General features: G+C 45.4%; 2 protein-coding genes across 7 annotated transcripts; one reads left to right on the top strand and one right to left on the bottom strand.

The window, feature by feature from the left end:
• RNF185 (ring finger protein 185) lies at positions 185-13,254 on the bottom strand. Of its 6 annotated transcripts, none has more exons than XM_021413041.1 (8): positions 12,439-12,724; positions 11,579-11,653; positions 7,979-8,210; positions 6,378-6,396; positions 5,610-5,722; positions 5,022-5,076; positions 3,118-3,235; positions 185-2,136 (listed from the first exon to the last, which is right to left on the bottom strand). In XM_021413041.1, exons 2-8 carry the CDS (start codon positions 11,634-11,636, stop codon positions 2,039-2,041), a joined length of 693 nt encoding a protein of 230 aa, XP_021268716.1. In that variant the 5' UTR covers positions 11,637-11,653; positions 12,439-12,724; the 3' UTR covers positions 185-2,038. The 6 variants fall into 6 exon arrangements, with proteins under 6 accessions (XP_021268716.1, XP_021268719.1, XP_021268714.1 ...); XM_021413039.1 differs by lacking the exon at positions 12,439-12,724 and adding an exon at positions 13,113-13,209 and having other exon boundaries at positions 1,139-2,136; XM_021413040.1 differs by lacking the exon at positions 12,439-12,724 and adding an exon at positions 13,113-13,197 and having other exon boundaries at positions 1,139-2,136; positions 11,579-11,650.
• C14H12orf43 (chromosome 14 C12orf43 homolog) lies at positions 13,382-19,339 on the top strand. Its single transcript, XM_021413036.1, has 6 exons — positions 13,382-15,266; positions 15,359-15,404; positions 16,281-16,379; positions 17,027-17,100; positions 17,373-17,463; positions 17,807-19,339. Exons 1-6 carry the CDS (start codon positions 15,053-15,055, stop codon positions 18,153-18,155), a joined length of 873 nt encoding a protein of 290 aa, XP_021268711.1. The 5' UTR covers positions 13,382-15,052; the 3' UTR covers positions 18,156-19,339.

Below are 19,341 nucleotides of genomic sequence, written 5' to 3' on the forward strand. Positions count from 1 at the left end.
TTCCTGAGGCGCGTTCCTGAGGCGCGTTCCTGAGGCGCGTTCCTGAGGCGCGTTCCTGAGGCGCGTTCCTGAGGCGCGTTCCTGAGGCGCGTTCCGCGTCCCGCCGGCCTCCAAGCACAAAGAAACGGCAGCGCACTCTCGTCAATGTAAAACCATTTTTTTTTCTTTTTTTTTTTTTTTATTCTAAATCACTTTCACAACAGTGAAAATTAGTGAACGGTCATGGTAATAATGCACTGAACGAGCCGCCACCGGCTGCGCGCAGTCCGAATACGGGGAGCGGTACGATACAAACGCACACCGGGACAGGTCAGCGCACCGCGGGAACGCTGCCAGACGGCTCCGTTCTGCGACGGCCGGGAGAAGAGCTTTCCGTCCGGGAAATCCAGCCTGCCTCCCACTGCCCGTCAGGGTTTGGAGGGAGGCAAGGGACGCTTCGCTCACCCCCTGCCCCTACCCAAAGCGAACATCTTATAGTTACACAAATAACCTACCATTAATCGAGGTGCCCTGCCCGGGAACTTTAACGGTACACATGTTAACAAGCTTAACTATGGAAACAAAGTTTCTAAGACTCGATTTGCTCTGTCAGTTTGTATGTCTATGGCGAGGGAAGTCACCATATTCATCTTGCAGGAAAATCATCGTGACTACCAGTGATCTGAATCAAAACGATCTAAAAACAATAGAAGAAAGAAGAACATGGAGTTGCCTAGTCAGAGAAATATCAAAATTGTTCATCTCGTTAGGAAATCCCTCGTATCCGCTCTTCTGAAGGAATCTATACAAATACATCAGGAATACTCTTAAAGCTGTACACCCAACACGATTCCCAGTGGGCTACAGAGCGCTCACCTGCTGAAATATTCTCTTCTCGGCACAGAGATGCTTGTGGTCTCCTCCAGCACTTCAAATTAATGTCTTTGGTAGATACTGATGAGACTCTTGCACTGTAGCCATTCTGTGGCGTGTTGTAGCTGTACGTGGCTGCGCAGAGAAGCTCTTCCGAGTGTTCCCTGCTGTGGCATGTGCAGGATCTCATTTTTCCTCCTGTGTGATTTTACAGTATGCCAAATTTCAGCTCTGATCTCACTTGAAGATGGCCCTCGTTCCTCTCCCCAAACAAGTTGACTTCAGGTCATTAATAGGATTTTATTTGGAGTACACGACTTCGTGTAGAAAGTCTCACAGCCCTGGGAGAAAGAAATGTAGCTGCAGTGGCAGGGGATGATCCGTCAGTGCAACCACAGGCTGCTGCTGCACAGAACCAAGGAAGACAACACTGGTATGTCAGTGAGGAGCTGGGCTGGGTGAGGCAGATAGGTACGTCCTAGCGTTCAGCAACCTCACCCAGCTTCATGAGAGAATCTTCCAGTGTCTGGCTCCAGCAAATTCAGGCTTTAAAAAAATTGCAGCATAAATTAGTATCTCTTCTAATCGCCATTAGAGCCGCTTCAGGCAGGAGTTTTCCACTGCTGTGGGAAACAACAGCAAGAAAAGAAACCAGTCTCTTGTACTTGGTTCCATTTGCATCACGTGCTGTGCCCAAGGAGTCTCAGCTGTGCTACGGATGATTTCCTGAAGAAGGCTGGATGTTGACTGAAGAAACTGAGTAACACCCACAGCGCTGGCAGATCCACCGTGTTTGCCGAGCACAAGATACTGACGGTGCTGCAGAAGTTTCCTTACCTGTCCAGTCTACCTTGGAGCAATTGTCTTTCACATAAACCTGTTGTAACTCATTGGCACAGGATTTCAAAGCAGCACTCCTTTTAGGAGCAGAGCTCAAAGCTAGGCCCAGGGTTTGTGGCAGGAACCTGTTGTACAAGACAGCCGAGCTGAAATACGTTTTAACCAATGTTTAATTTCCAACTGTGGTGCAAAATGTGAGACTCTTCACTGTGCTGTGGTACCAATTTCTGAAACCCATGGTTAGCTATGGAACCGGACACCAAGAGGTTTAAAATGGGATGGGAAGCAGTTTGTAACTGTTTCAGTAGCCTTTCTGGCTATGAATATACAGAATAATGGAAACGATTTATGCAATCAACAGCCAGAACATAATCACCAGAGCCACAAACAGGAAGAGGCGGGATAGGAACTGCTCATCCACATATTGAGGAGTCCCTGGAACAGCTGGAAAACAGGAAGTAAAACACAGCTCAGCATCTTCCTCTTCTCTAGAATATCGTGTATTCTGCATATAGTACATTCATTACAAATAAATATATTTAAATATGCAAGAAATCCACCTGCTAAAAAACTGCTGCTGTCAGTATCGCCTACCCTTAGATTGGCCATCCATGCTGGAAAACTGGAAAGGAAGAGAAGCACGAGCTCCCTGAAGCAGGACTCGTGGTAAGCTCGCTCATGACTAATAGCAGCAGGCAGCTCCAAGTGCAGCCAGGTGTGCTCAGAGCAGAGGCAGTAGGTTTATGTGTGCAAAACAGGTAGGCTCAGTTTGACTGCAGTGCAGGGGGGGAGGAGGTTTTCTGGAGATTACTTCATTTTTAGAGAGCAAGGCCACTATTTGAAATAACCACTTGTTTTTTTCTTAATTAAAAACGGGGAGACAATTTCACCATAAAGTTATTTCTTGTGTAATACGTATGGCTGTCTCTGAGATAAATTTTTGAAAAAAAAGGAGCAATCTTTGCTTTCATTATTTGTGCTACAGAGCACTAGTTTGATGGTTTTTTTCCTTTTTACCCTTTATAGAAAATGTTCCTTTCCTGCTGTTTTCAAAATACGGGTCTCCTCCATACACTCCCCTACTAACTCCTTTTTATTACAAGAAACTCAAGTCCAACTCATTTTTCAGCATTAAAGTGGAGAAGTGATCGGTGTCACTGTCCCTCCCTCGTTCTGTCTCCCCCCAAGGCCTCCAGGAAATCACACAAAGTGACGTACATATAAACTCTCACACAAAACATGTCAGAAATGGACTGTGTTTTTCCACTGCATGTTTTCCCTCTTCCTGTATTTCCATACACAGTGCTGATCTACTTTACTATTCAGAAAGTGCTGCCATTTAACAGGTTATTTGTTTGAGTTACATAGAGTTTGTAAAACATCTCTTTGTGATAGGTCTCTCTGAGAAGAAAGGATGCATGGTACCTGGAGGAGGTCGCCCATCATTTATGTTGAATGCTGTGGCAAATATACCAAAGGGAAACGCCCCAATTCCGAATGACATTTGGAAGCCACCATCTCCAAACCCGAAGCCTTGGAATCCCTGCAGAGAACAAAGCAACAGAAGAGGAAAAAAAGGTACAAATAATTTAAAGCCTATTTCAGAATATTTTGCAAAAGTGCAGACACCCTCTTATTGGCTTTCCTGAGGCTGAAGAAGCAGCAGGTAGTTTGGCAACTTTTAGTCTGCCACTGTTGTTAAACATCTCCCAGGTTCTCATGGTTAAAGCATTTATCACAGTAGTAAACTTGCAAGAGCAACCCAAGAGTTTGAGAAAATGACAGGTAGGAATCGCACTTCTTGCTTGAAGGCTGCAAATTAAAGTGTTTGTATACACTCTTCAACTTTAAGCAGTATGTATATGACAATATATCAAAATCAACATTACCAGTTCTCTTCAGAACATTTACAAATTACATCAGTAATTCTGTATTAGCAGCTATTAGCGATATAGATATAAGAAAGATACTGTAGAGAATAACCTGCATTTATTTTTGATACATGTGCATCATCTAAACATTCAGTAGAGTGACACACTGCCCGTGGGATGGTATCCGTCATTATAAAGAACAGTACCAAAACCCAAACAAAAAAAAAATCAGAATTCTAACTGATGTGGCATATATGATGTGGCATATAATCACCAAAGAGCTACAGTGCAACATCAGCCCCAAGGGCTCTAGACTAAAATTCCTAATCAAATCAGAAAGTGTTCTGAATTAAGATGAACCCTACTTTTCAAAAGCAGCGTACTATTGGAGAATCACCTCTACATGAATCTAAGTAGTCGTGTCATGTTTAAAAAGAGGACAGCTCTCAGCTCTGTGTTCTGTAATCCACCTGATCTCAGAATTAAACATTGACTTCAACTCCAAAAAACCCTCTGATCTATCGTCTCCAAACAATGGAGGACAAATACGATTTCACTCACAAATAAAAGCCAGACATTTCTGTGCTGATGCTTGACTGTGACTCTTGTCAGATGCTATGCTACGAAGGACACGGTAAGGGGCTAACTGTAGGGGACAGCAAAGCACTTTGCATGGCAAGGCCTACATTTGTAGGAAGCAGGAGGGCAGCATCACTACTGCTACATCTTCACACGAGACTCCTCTGACTTATTGCACCAGCTGAAAGCTTGAATCCAAGTACAGCAAATGATTTAATAAGAAAGCAACTCCCTGGTGAGAGAGAACTACTATGCTCCCAATCTATTCAATACAGAAATGTTCTTTAATCACACCCAGTAGAGCAGTTTGCTGGAATCATGAGGTACGTGCTCTCTGAGGACCCTAGGCTGAGTTACCTGGAAATATGCAATTGTTTCATCAGGTCACTGTCATTGCAGCAGGAAACACCATGGTCTGCTCTGTAGCTACTCCCACATCTCTAACAGCTGCTGTTTACATTCGTTCTATGTGATCTCCTCAACAAAACCCCAGATCCCACTTTGCACATATCCAGCAAACATATCTACTTTTTTTTTTTCTTAAAATGCAAAGGTACAGTAACATCCTATAGAATTTTCAAAGCAAAGTGTTCCTTATGTTCATGTATGGAAAGCTATCAAGTATGGAGAACAGCAGTTCCACAAAGGGCTGTTTCCATCAAGCACAATTCAAGTTATTGCATTCTTTAGGAAGGTAAGTAGCAGTATGGGAATGGAGTTTTCTGCCACACAGCACCTATCAGCTATTCATAAACAGCCTCTGGGGATCTCTACAGGACCCTCATACAGGACCTTACACACACGCTGTGTCCTCCAAGATGAATAAGCACCACCATCAATGAAAACAACCTATCTGCCTGAGCTTGTTTTTTCACTTACCCCTCTGTTCTCTGGTTCGGGTCTCTGTCCTTGGGGTCGTGGTGGAGTTTTCTCTCTACAAAAAATTGTAGAATTAGCTCAAATTCAAGCACACAGACAGCAGTACCTGCAATAGCTTTGTTCATAAGACAGAACAAACATGGAGAATGCTCTCACATGGCCATGCCTCAGCAAAGCTGGAAGTAACATGTGACTGAATACACCCAACAGCTGCAAGGACCTTCAGGATCACATCCCTGAGCTAAGATACTGCACTTTTCAGTACAAAAAAAAATTCCACTGCAAAGGCTGGAAACTGAGGATCAACAATGAAGGCCATGAACATTTTATATAAGCCTCTCCAGTCAAATAACATTCATTGAAGCCTACCACTTCTAACTGTTAATTAACACCCAATTAAAATAAGTTGCCAGTCCAACAAGAAATAAGGTGTATAGATTCAGAACCTTAAAAAGCAAGAAACATTTGGTAGAATTGTCATTTCTATCAGTCTTTTGACAACATCTCATGTTGTGAATCCAACACTTTGGTAGTTTCACCTTAAACCCTAGCAGCTGTCACACAAATAGTTGTATTTCTGTTTATTACCTGGGGTCCTGTTGTCCAGTGCTGCCTCTTCCATACAGAGGAATAACTTTATCTCGACTGATTCCTGCTTTGCAAACAGGGCACACTTGCCTGTTTGGCCTGGTCTCTAACCACTAAAATAAAAAAAAAAAAAGAAATTATAATAAAGCTAATATAACTATGAAACAACATGCAAACCTAATCTGCAGCCAAGCAGAGAGATTTTAGGAACCCCTCTGGAAGCCATGTAGAGAGCAAAATGTTGTACTAAATCCTAAGTACTCTCCATTAAAGCATTGACATTTTGGCTATTGTTCTGCCTCAATCCACTTGCAGATGTGTACACAATTAGAACTGCACTGGAAAAATGCGAGGAAATAAACAGTACCAACAGCTTTGCATAAGCCAAGGGCTAGCACAGATACCCTCCTGTCAGCATCCTTTTCTGTAATGGCACCACAAGGTACAGCACACACAAGAAACAAGAAGTACACTCAGAGTTTAAGCCTGCAAACTAAACTGAACTTCATGAACTGCCTACAGTAATTCTTCTACCAAAACCAGGAATATCTAGTGGTTAAGAAACTGAAATGTGGGAAGTAAGCAGAACAGAATCTAAGTTTTCTTTACACTGAAAGACTATACTGCAAGTTCTTGGGCATGACATTATATTAGCACATTGCAGTTGTCCTGGAAAAAAAGAAGCACATTTGAAAAGGGGGAAGGATACTCCAGAGAACTAAGTCACTGGAGCTGATGAAAGACAATGCAAAAGGAAACCTCTCTTACCTGGTGTAAACAAGGCCAGCTGTGAGCATTCCCAGGACAATTTGGTCACGGAGAAGGAAAAAAAAAAGGGGGGGTGGGGGTGGGGGAATATAATTAGTTACTCACAACTTGATCTCACAAATTTATAAAGTGCACCCCGGATAACACAGCTTAAAGACAACAGAACCTTGGAATCCAGTTGGGCCAGTTCCATAACCTCCCATTAAAGCAATTTTTGAAAGCACAGCCCAAGCCCGATCTCCAGGTTATGCAATTTAACCACATTGCTAACATGATCATCTCTGTATCACCTTTAATTCCTGCACCTTCATCTACTTCCTCTGTACCAAAGCCCCATACAAAGGCTTAATTCATCTTGTGGGATTTACTGTAAATTTTCTCTTCTGATCTCATAGAAAGATATCCCTGAGTTAAGATGCAAACGAGAAAAATGCCAGTAATGAGACTCCAGAGTCTGCACAGAATTCATGAGGGTCATCTAGTTAAAACATTGGGCACGTTCGTAGAATTGTGGAATGATTTAGGCTGGCACGGACCTCAGGCAGCCTCTAGTCTAATCTGATGCTTAAAACAGGGACAGCTGTGAGATCCAGTGCGCTCAGAATAGAGAAAACCCCATTATACAGAACTGTTCCTGAGGTTAAATTAACATGGCAACTTAAATATCCAAAAGAAAAAAAAAATCATAAAAGCTAAAGGGGTAACCATCTGCTTTCAGAGTGGTCTTTGCAACACTATTCAGACGAGATACATTCTATTCTTTAAGGTTCCATTCTGTGACAGTAAACCGTTCGATAATTTTATCTTAATATGTCTTCAGCAAATGATTTCCCATCTCCTTTAGAATAAAAACCCATACCTTTAGACATTACATACATTAGCATAGAAAAGAAATGCTCTTTTAGGCCTCATTTTATTAAAGAGCGTAACTTAACCTACTGTATAAAACAAATTACCCATGTCAATTATCCATAACGTTTTAATGTTCAAGAAAGAGTGAATTCCAGACCAAGCTACCTAAATAAGAAGCGTGACATGCTTGCTATACTTGTACAATAAATACCCAGGTCAAATCGAAGAAAGTATTACAAACGCAATTCCCTTGGAAAAGAGAGGTAGATCACATGTTAAAGCATGTTCCCTCAAAAAAAAAAAAAAAGATTTTTTTCCCCCAAAACTGTTTCAAAGGAAAAAAATAACACGCATGTAACAAGACTACAATTTGGCATCTAGAAGCTGCTTTCTGATGTAGTTTTAAGTATGCACCGTCTTAGAAAGCAATTTAGGTGGGAAGAAGGTATCTACGCTAGCCCAGACAGCACAGATGAAATAACAAACGTAACCAATCAGCTGTCCAAAGGGCTTTGCTTTCACAAAAGAAGGTATAAAAAGTTTAAGATGCAAGAAACTTTCTTCCTGGCACATGAGCATTTAACAGATAAAAACAGTTCTGAGGCAAACCCAGACTGCTTCTAACCCAAAGCCCCAGTCCTTATTGAGTTTAAGGCAAAAACTAATTTTTATTTAATAGAATTATAAAAAGAATATAATCAGAGAGATGCACGGTGTTGTGGTTTACCTGTGGGGACTTGCATACGTACCAGAAGAGATGTCCACACAAGCTGATAACTGCATCCTTGGCAGTGTCTAAACAGATGTTACATTCAAAAGTGTTGTCCTGATTAGTGTTGTCCCCAGCACCATTACTGCTGCTGCTGCCACTGGTCCCTCCAGTACTGGAGCTCTTTGTTGATGTAGAAGTTGCAGGTCCTTTACTTGCCATCCTGAGGAGCTGCCCAGACACAAGAGCAAGAAAATTTTCCTGTTGGAATCCTAGCAGTGAGAAAGGAAAAAACCCCACACATTATTGGCATTGTAACATTGCATTCTCGTCCTTTTTCAAACTAGCAGTGATTTACCTAAGAAGCACTTGAATCCTATTGTTGATGGTTTTAGTTTAACACAGCTTCTAAAAAAAGATCTCTCTTGGCTAAGCTACTTTAAAGTCCTGTAGTACGACCTGACTCATCACGAGGCCTGTATTTTACCCTTACTGACAAGAAACTGAGATCCACAGTCTAAACAAAGCCATCTTATTTTCTCATAAATGCTATTTTCTGTGAGAAAGATGAGTTCACCTGGTCATACTTTGGAGCTATCAAACATTTCGAACAATTACAGTAGCAACGTCCAAATTACTGAACTGACACGCTTGCACCTCTCGTTAACTTCACTGTGTTTATCAAAGAACACCATTGGTTTTATTTCAGTAGCAGCAACCTCTCTAATCTGTGGAGAGAATATGAATACCTTGATTAGGCTGTGAGAGAGAAGCAGGTGACATCTGAGCCTTTTGCCACTGCACATACAGTTAAGCATTTGTAAAGGGGAACCTGAATTTTTCAGAAGCTAAATACTTTGCAAACTTACCCCAGAAGCATTAAAGGCTTCCTTAAGTGTCAGCTCTTTGTAGCAGTGCTGAAGCCCAGGCTCAGGACAGCAAAATAAAACCTCAGTCTCTGTAGCTGTTACTGTCAAAACCCTTTTTCATACAATCCAATCTAACCACGCAATCAAGAAAGCTTCGTACACAAGCCTTGTGAAAGTTCTGCTGTGATGACACTAAGCTACAACAAGGGAGAAGATGAAATCTGTTCCTGCACAGCCTTTTCACTCAGTTACATCATTTCACACGGCGTCCCAGAAGGGCAGCTTAGTATTCACAGATGCTGCACTTTAACACGCATTGCTTCCAGCACTGCTTAGCATTTCACACCGTCATTTCATTTACGCTCAGCAGCAAGGTAGTTCATTGCACTAAATTCAAATTCACAATAGTTCCAGGCAGATGGAAATGCTGCCAGACAACAAACGACGTGGTAAGGAGTTTTCACACATCCCTACTACCAGAATCATCGCTAGCACCCATCTATCTTGCTCAGTAATGCTCAAAAACTTACCAGCTCAGACCTCCACATATGTGCTGGGAATTAATATCAGCATTAAGAAAGTCTCCCTAAAACTAAGGGGATCAAAGCGTTGTGTACCATGATTTTATGGAATGGGCACAAGAGATGCCTGGCCCTCACATCTGGCCATGTAACAAAAGGCAACCATGTACATGAGGTAAATGAATTAACTTCTGTGTCCCTGAAACCAGTGTGGGAAGCAACATTCTTTTCTCCAAATTAAATTCCGTATAGTTAATATTAGAAATATGTAGATAACATCTTTATCTTCACTAACACCTGATTAAAAATAACAACCAAAAAACCAACTCCCAACCAACCAACCAACTCACTGCCTTTAGTAACTGTGAGAAAAATAATTTAAAAACTAACAAAAAAGACCAACAGCAACTTGTGAAGAAAGACAACAGAGGGATCCATAAGGATATCGTTACTGCAGTGGAATAAAGATGGCTGAGACAGGAAAAAAGATCAAAGTAATACAGTGTGACAGGCAATGAGTTTTCTCTCCTGCAAGGTCTGTGTTCCTCTGTCCTGGAATCCTCTCCTAATTCTTTCTCCATAGGCTTACTGAGCTCCATGACCTATTAGGATTTAAATGATTTTAAATATCAAGAATATATCAAAATGCAGCAATAAAAAATAAATAATCTTATCCTGAAAAGCTTTCACAATGCTTTACTCTTCTCACGTCCGTTCACCTGCCAAGCACGCTGCACATTTACAAAGATGCAAGCACGAAATGGCAGCGCCTGACTAAAACGTACACTCGATAACTGTGTAGCATTGCTTGCAGCACAGTCTGTGAATCCTCAAGTAGAAGTTCAACTGCAAATTCATCTTGTTCCAAATGTAGAACAAACTCCAACCTGTCGAAACGGTGCTTGAGCTGCTTTAAACTCCAAGACAGAAGGAGGCAGGGAGGCACACAGCAGCCAAACAGAGCCAGCTTCCTGTTTGATTTAGAGCTCAGGATGGAGACTGTGAGTGCACTGGGATATACAACAACTGCTGGGGCTAAGTAAACAGAGTTCAGAGAGGAAGGACTGGACAGATGCCAGTCTAGGTTTGCTAAACCCTCGGCTTTGATCAGCTCTCCAAATCAACCGTAGAAGCATGAGCTGCAAACAAAACAAGTGAAAGGATATAAAGTCAGCTGTGGTCTAACTGCAAGCACTGAAAGATTTTATTTTCCTTTGTTCTTGTTTTCCTCTCTATATATTTGCAGGAAATCACTGCCTTTGCTAATGATAAGCTGTTTACACTAGCTGATTATTTCATTTTGATCACGACCCCTGTAATATCCCAACAGGCTGCTCTAAAAGTGACTGAATCGCTGGCACTCACCGCATCCAGAGTATCAAGAGTGCCAACAGGTGAATGGTTATGGAACAAGTAAGCCAACTTCAGCAGTCTTCCTAAGCTAAAGAAAGCCTGGTGGGAGGTGAAGGCATGGAAATGAAGCTGCGTGTTTAGGGATCCAGCAGGAATCCCACTGAGATGCTGAAAGAGCACGTGCAGCTGACAGAGCTGAAGCTGCACCTCCAAGAAGCAGACAGAGCACCAGGACCTGAACGTTTCCTGACAGCTGAGAGCAGCAGGTGGTCCCTGAAGGACGTAAGTGCTGGAAACCAGCAAGGTCTGCATAGTAATATAAACGTCACTGACAGGCAGTAAGAAATCGTACTCAAATCCTTTAAAAACTATAGAAACAGTGGGAGAAGCTGCACACCAGGCAAATGTGAGCCCAGTGGATACTGTAAAAGATCATATTTCTGGACTCAGCAAGTTAGAAGTGACTGTGTTTGCTAAAATACACTGACCTGACTCTAAAAATACAAGAGAAACTGTTCAAGACAGACTGGGAGAGATTCCATCCTGAGTTAAAACACACAAAACATTCCATTGGAAACAGAGTGGAGTAGGTGAGCAATAACTGAAGAAAGACAGGGAGAAGCTGATGTCACTACAGTGAAACAGCTACAGAACATACGTCCAGAGCACTGCAATATGAGAATGTTTTAAGTACCTAATTGTTAATCTTCTTCTGAGAGCAATAAGAAAAAAAGTCCAGTGAGGCCATCGGACCGGTTAGTTTACTGATAAAACTTAAAATTTGTTTCTTTTCCCAACGTCTAACGCATAACAATGAAATAGAAAGTGCATTGTTAGATTTAAATGCCTCTAGAAAGACACTTTTCCATCCTTCTTTGCTAACGAATCTTATTTTACCTGGGACTTCTGAAACAATCCAGCCCCAGTTCCTTTCTGAAACAAGCTCTGACTTCATTTCTCAGCTTCCTGCTGCTTTAATGGAAACGAAAACGTGTCAGTTTTTCCTGTTACTGCAGTGATAACGTCATTTTTCAGATACACAAGGTGTACAAAAGGAAAATTAACATCAGAAATCCTATCCAAAAATACCGACAGTTTATATAAATACTTCTCATTCATAAGTACAACAGAAATCTGATTCTTAACCTATTAGAGTTGTCTGGACTTCAAGCACAAGCCACAGATGACCTGAGCTGATAATGGTTGGCAGTGTCCAGAAAGAAGTACCTTTACTTCTTGACAGTCATTTTAAGATACATGTTAGCAGATACACCACAGGCTGTTAATCATTAAAGGCACTTTTATATCTTGTTACTTTTTTACTCCGTGCCACTACCACATTTTAACCCTTCGGAAACATTTTCTGTAAGTTCCCTGTTTCATCTCCTGTAACCTGGGCAGCACCACGCATCTGCTTTTCAGTGCCACCGTGAAGTCCCAGCGTCTCAATCTGCGCGCTCATCTGACCCTTCGGGAGCATCCATTTTCCTGACAGAGCAGCGTGCCCTCGCTTGGCCTCATTTTGTTAATTGGGATTCCGCAACACAGGGCTGTGCTACCAGCACTGCTGGGGTACGGCCCTGCTGAAGAGCTCTGTGGGCAGCCCTGCGAGCCGTGCACCTCGCCAACACACCTCAGCAACAAGCTCGCAGAAAAGCGACCACGTAATTCTCTTTTTTAAATTGTTCCATCAAAATGGGATAGAGGCTCTGGGAAAACGTTGTACGAACGTTTCGACAAAGATTTGCTTCTCTTACCTCTAAGTCTACAGGGGAAAAGTAAAAAAGAAAGAAAACCAATAGAAGCAGTTGGGTAATAGGAGCTGAGCGTTTTCCTGGTCTGGTGTTACGTAAAACATTAAACGCTCCGTAAGCAGGCTTGTCCACGTTAGCAACGCAACGTCAAAGAAATAGGGAAATAGGAACAGGGCCGCGGTTCTGTAAGTCAGGAGCGATTCCCAGCAGAAAGGCAGAGCTGGCACGCAGCGGGCTGCGTTTGGCGGCCCTGCCCGCAGCCCGACGGGAACAGGCAGCGGGCGCCGCGCGGAGAGCTCCGGCCGCGGGCCGGGAGGGTCGGCGTGCAGCCGGGCACGGAGCTCCGCCACCGAGCGCCGGCAGGTGGCTGCGGGCCCAGCACGGCGGCGGGGCCGGAGGCCAGGCGGGAGGGCGGCACCGCGGGTCCTCCGGAGCGGAGCCCGGGCCGGGCCCACCCCGCTCTGCCGACACCGGCCCGGGGGACCCAGGCTGCCGGGGAACCCCCCGCCCCGCCCCGCCCCGCTCGGTTAGAACGGCCGCAAACGGCTCCGGCCTTCCGGGGCGCCCCGGTGACGGCCCGGCCCGCTCCTTTCGTTCCAGAACCGCCCCCCGTCCGCCTGACCCCCGCCTCCCAGCCGGACCCGGACCCCGACCCGGACCCGCCGGGCTCTGCTCACCGGCGCTCTCGGCGATCCACGGAGCCGCTCCCTGCCCGCGGCCGCCGTCACCTGATCGCCCCGGAAGCGCGGCCCCGGCGGAAGGGACCGGCCTCCCCCCGCCGCTCCGCGCTGCTGGGCCGCGTTCCGCCCGCACGGAGCCGTTCCGCGGGGAGGGCGGGCGGCTCAGCCGGCGCGTAGCGCTGCCCGGACGCCCCGCGTGAGTTTTCGCTCCGCTCTCACTGCGGCCCGCTCGTCGTGAGGCGGTGCGGGGGCTGTGCCCGAATGCCTCCCTCTGAAACGAGCGCGGGCTGCGCGTCATCCGCGGCGGCGAATGTCTGGGCCGAGCGGAGGAGAAAGGAAAGCGGCGGCCGCGAGGGAAGCGTTGCACAAAGGTTGAGCGCTGAGCGGGAGCATCTCCGGGAGGGGAGCGAAGAGCCTCGCGCAGATACTTGTTTACTCAGCTGTGGGAAACCAAGGAGGAGAGGACGGGCCCGGGGCCTGAGGAGCTGCCGGAGCGGAGGGAGCCGCCGATGCTCCGGGGCTCGGATCAGATCCCTGCCGCGGGGAACCCGCTGCCCCTGGTTGCACCGCGGCTGTGCGCTGCGCCGGGCGGAACGGCCGGGCCCTGAGCCGAACCCTAGCGCCGTGCCGCTAGAGCTAAGGGAGCGAAGGTAATCGGGGGGGGATTAAGGCCAAAGGAGCCTTTCTCAGAGAGCAGGGATGCTGACCGAGACCTGCCCGCTGCCGGAGGCGGCCCGGGACCGCGCGGGTCTCACGGGCACGTTCAGATGTGCCGGCTGCGAATCGCTCAGTGTAAAAGCACGCGGTGCCGAGCCTCCAGCAGCGCTTCGGCTTGGTAAAGCCTATATCCAGTCATCAGCAGCGCTGCCACAACTGCCATGCACTTGGTGTGCTGCACTGGGAAACTTGCAGCTGAGGTGCAGAGAGCCAGCGTCCAAAAGTGGCAGTGCCTGTGCCTCGGGCAAGCTGTCCCACCAGCACTACTTGTGTGTTTGCTGCCTACGAACGCTTCCCTAACCAAGGCAACAAAGCAGCGTGGCTTGGCACAGCTTCAGCACGTGAGCAAAAATTTGGCATCTCAATGTCGTGTCAAATGGGCGAGAAGTAAACGAGACCCCAACGGTGTAAATGTACCCCCAGATGCTGACTAAAACAAGGATGAGCTTCTGAAAGTTGGACCAGCTTAGACTAGCCACCGTGTAAGTCTACAGTCACAGGCACTTCAGTGTAAAAAGAAAGAAGTTTTGGGTGTTACAATCACCAGAGTGAGAGCAATGCTGCGAATAGCCTTTATTGTTTGAGTATTTTATGGTAACAAAAGCAGCCTGGAAAGAAGCACTGCTGTATTCAACACAGCCAGGGAACACTTTCAGCCCCCAGTGTTCATTGTAACTCTTTATGTCTGATGTCTCTGGAGAATTAAATATAATTATGAATTCCATAATTAATCGTATTTATATCATTAATATAATTACGAGCTCCATCTATTTATGCTATGTATAGATGAAGAATCCAAACCCCTGAATTTCACGTCAGCGTTTTTCTCATCAAGTCTCTGTCAAATCAAGTATTTTCAACCTAACGGTATCTTAATTCCGCATTAAATCACATTTGGGAATGCTCTTCCTTGAAATGGCCGTGCAGGAGTTCCCATTTACCTGTGGCTATTTGCCTTTGTCCCACAAGAAGAGCTGTTTCCAAGACCTCCTGCTCGCTGCAGTTTTCCGTTTCCAACGCGCTACCAGCGAGCTGGGGAAGCCCGTTTCTCACAGCATCTCGCCGTTCCGCGTGCCGCACCCCCGCTGCCTGCAGTTCCTCGCACCTCGCGTTCATTCCGAGCCCTTCTCCCCGGGTCCCGGTGCGAGCGGTCCCGCAGGGCCGGGTGCCCGCCGCGGCCATCTCGTGGGGTCCCGTGCTGCGGGACTACATCTCCCGGCATGCCCCGCGGCCGGCAGGCGCTGCGCGGTTGGACTACAGCTCCCGACGTGCTCCGCGGCCCGCGCGGCTCCAAGATGGCGGCGCCCAGGGACGGTCGGGCCTCGGACAGCGGCTCGGACTCGGAGAGCAGCGGCGAAGCGGCAGCGCGGTTCCGGGAGGCGGCCTGGGACTACGCGAAGCAGCAGGCGGCGGTGCGGGCGGAGCCGCGAGGCGGTGAGGGGCGCGGCAGCGGCCGGGCTGTGTCCCGCCTGGCGTGCTGGGCCCTGCCCGGAGCTCGCTCTCTCACGTACTCCTTCCTTTGGCAGGTGGCTTCACAAAGGATCAGCGCCTGGATGCTCGGCCCAGCCTAAGGTATTACTCCTGAGGGCTTCAGAGCTGTGTTTTGGTGAAGAAAAACCTGCAGTGTGCTGCTTAAGGCCTTGTATTGCTTTGTACTGGAAGGCCCTTATTCTGCCATAGGAATGGGTACAACTGTAATCTGCAGTGATGCTTAATCCTAATAAATGAATAAAGTTCTTTTGGAATTCTGTTCCTCATCCCTCTAACAGTAAGACAAAAGCAATTGAAAACAAGTGTCTGCTGGCAGTTTCACTGTGAGTTCAAGTTGTCAGAAATACCCTAATTCTGCTCTAGTTCTTTCATGCCCCTGCCATGAAAAGATTAATAGCTACATATGATAAAACTTCTTATTTAAAAAATAGAGAGTTGTATGCAGAAGGGGAAGTAATAATAATGTGATTACAAAGCCAGTCATTTATCGGGTGGGAAAGCAGTGTCTGAATTCAGTGCCTTGCAGTGAATGGGTTGCTGACCTGACCTATGTGAGCTTGCAGCATTTCTGCAGGCTCAGTTCCAAAAGCTGTCAGCCAGGCAGCTCAGTATCATCCTTTCTCCTGGGACAGATTTTGCATGAATTGTGACGGCATACTCAAGAAGCTCATACCTGAGAAAGGACGTCCTGGCATCATTTGTTAACTTTTTCAGTCTATTTCAATGAGAAAATCATCCAGTTACTGTCGGGTTGCTGGCTGAATAGTGTTCAGCTCGCTGTTAGGAACTGAACTGTTGAGCTGTCATCTGCTTTACTTAGCAGTTGTCCCTTATCAACTCAGTATCAATTAGTTACTACAGGGTGGGAGATGTTACAGTCCCTTATCTCCTGTTTGAGTGAGAGTATTGGATGTTATTGCTCTTGAAGGAGATTATCATTATTCTTATTTTAAACAGACGTGAGGTGAATGGCCATGATGAGGATGGAAATGAGCTACAGACCACACCGGAGTTCAGAGCACACGTTGCAAAGAAACTGGGAGCAATGCTAGACAGGTATTGGCATGTGATACTAAGAAGGCTTGTTCTATGGGTAGAGTACAATGATGCTTCTGTGTGCTAACAGCAAGAAATTAAAGATCTGAGTGCAACTTGGGGAAGTTGTTTTTCTTCTCAATTCCTTCCTTTCTGTATTTAATGCAAACTTCCAATATTCTGTGAACTAACCTGCTTCATCTGCTGTGTCCCTCTGGTAATGACTTCTGTGGAGCACTGCCAGTCTTCATTTGCCTCGGTTGTAAATGCTTCGTAGAGAGGAAAAAGAAGAATTTGGGTGCCATCTCATCATTTAAAGGCAAACATAAGAACTTTCCACTCTTGCACCCTAACGCTGTGCGCAATTCAGGGTCTTACTGGCAGTGTGCATCTGTCTGGGCCTGCTGCTGTTATTATCATGTGTGTAAATACTGCTCTGGGAACTAGAATTCCTGGTGTTTAGAGTTGGCTTTTAGAAATAAGTCATTCTTAGCAACACATGTGGCATGTGTTGCTAAGGAGAGAAGGCATGGTCTGCTCTGAAAGCAGGGACTTCACTAAAAAAATAAGAAATGGTAACATCTCCCTAGCCTCGTCTCCTATAAATTTCCAATTTTAGTTCAGTTTATACAATCCTATCTAAGATCTAACTGGAGTTTTCTGTTTAGTTTCATCACTGTCTTGAAGGATTCATCAGGGCCTTCACCAACTTGCGTGCAGCAGTCTGGCTGTGGAGATGATGGTGAGTCCTAGATGTTGTGGCCGTTTTCTGGTACAGTTAAATAATGGCAAGTGAGATGGCTCCTGTCCAGCGCCAGTTGTAGTTCTATCACTTTACTGGCTAAAGAGCACTTGCAAAGGGTTTATTAGCATCGATGAAGGCTGTTACTTCATTGTTGTCAACGATAGCCATCCACTAATTAACAACAACAGGCTTTCCTAGGGAGACTGTTGTTGACTGCTCTCACTTAATCCGTGTCTTGGCTGAATTTTCTTTCTAAACACATATTTTAGGTTTTCGCCTCTTCTCCTCCTCTGTCCCAGGAGACTGTGGGCAATCAGAGCATAGCCCTGCCCCAAGGAGGAGACGGCCACCTAGTTCCAGGTGAGTGTTGTCAGCTGCTGTGCTCCTGAAGTGCTATTCCAGCCCTTGTTTCCATGTTTCAGAGGCGGCAGGGTCTCTCCCATGGGAATAGGAAGTTGAAGAGCTTAAGTGATACATTTTTGTGACCGATATTTGAAAATAGCAATTTTCTTTTTTTTTTTATTATTTTTTAATACAAATAGAAGATGTAAACAATTTTAAATGCAAACTGTAGGCATTGGAGTCCTGGATCCACTGGCTGTTCATTGGGAGTTCTGATCTTAAATAAGTCTGCTTTCAATGCTTTGCATGAATTCAAGGCAAACATGTAACACGATTTCCTTCCCTTTTATTACCTTTCCAGTGACTCAGACAGTGAGCAAGAGTGGCAGAAGTACCAGGAGGCTGCTGTGTCAGCAGCAGACATTCTGAAGCAAAGTGCTTTTCCTGCAGTGTCCCAGGATTCCAGCCAGAATCTGTGTCAGGGTTATGTAGAGCGCAGACAGAAGAAAAAAAAGAAGAAGAAAATTAAGGGAGAGAACAAAACTGAGGAGAAAATAATAGACCCAGCAGAGTGTGACCAGATCAGCAAAGATTTGCCACAGTTGGTTTCTGCAAACGGACAGCACAAGAGACAGGGCAGCAATCATACAGATAACACAGTGTCACCAGGAGCTGTGAAGAAGAAGAAAAAGAAGAAAGAAAGAGAATAAAGATTTTGCTCTGCAAACGAGCAGGTGATTGTGATGAATGAAGGATGCTGGAAAAAAGCTAACAGAGTTGCTGCAGATGAGGGAGAACTAATGGGCAAAGCTTTTGTTCTAAAAGCTCCGTGGCCTGAGAGTCTAATTAAAGCGACTTCCTATGTTGTTGGCCTCCCTTGGGGAAGGGAACATTTTTCTCCTAGCACAGCAGTTATCTGTGCTGCTGCTTGTGCAGTCCTAGCGCAAAAGGATTAAATACTGTACACAGAGCAGTGTGGCAGGGAGGTGTAATCATAGCTGCGTCCCTTCTGATCTGTTCTCTCACATCCTGAAACCAAAGCTTGTCTCCTGGAGAAAGCATATGATGAATTGAATTTGGTTTACATGGCAACAGGTGGCCAACTTCTTTTTCACTTTGATTTGCCTGTGGTAGACTCATTTATCAGAAAGCATCCTGGCAGATGTTAGTCCCTGCCCACCTCCCCCCCCCCTTTTTTTCCCCTCTGTGATTATCGTAACAATCTGCTGTTGAAACCTGCCATGTTACTGATCCCTCTGTAGCCTGCACCACTCCAGGGTCCCTGCATATAAACAAAGATAATGCAGTGAGCTTATTTTGAGGTGGTTAAAAGTAGGCAGTTCTGCTGTGTCCTTTGAAATTTCTCTTGTAGCGTTTTCTCTGCTGTTTTTTTGTTATTAAATTCTTACACACTATTAGTCTTATTTAATTTGGCAGGTTTGTAGGACAGCGGCTTTCTTGCTGTGCTAAATAGCTCCCCCAGCAGAGACAAAAAGGGCTGAAGATGGCTTGTCATTTGATTGATGATCAATGCTGTGAAACTATTACAGGAAATACTTAAATCTCAGTTGCTGAGTTTCAGATCTTGTTGTGGTTGGCTATGACTTTTGTCTGTGAAATACAGTGGGTTTGGGTACTTTTTAGTATGGCTCTTAATCTGTTTGTTTCAGCTCCGGTTTTTCAAGAAACAACCTGTTATTTGGATCAATACTCTGCTTCTGTTGAGTTTCAGTAGGTCTAATTCACTGGCTCTATTCAGGAGACCTAAAAGCTGGATTAGAGAAACCAAAATAGTGAGCTGATGCTCTTTGAACACAGGGAGAAAACAAGCTGTTTCCCTTCCTCCTGTAAGATCCTTGCTGTTTGACAGTAGGCATCCAAAAAAAAAAAAAAAGG

Source organism: Numida meleagris, chromosome 14 (assembly GCF_002078875.1).
Source record: "Numida meleagris isolate 19003 breed g44 Domestic line chromosome 14, NumMel1.0, whole genome shotgun sequence".
Taxonomy (NCBI): Eukaryota; Metazoa; Chordata; class Aves; order Galliformes; family Numididae; genus Numida; species Numida meleagris.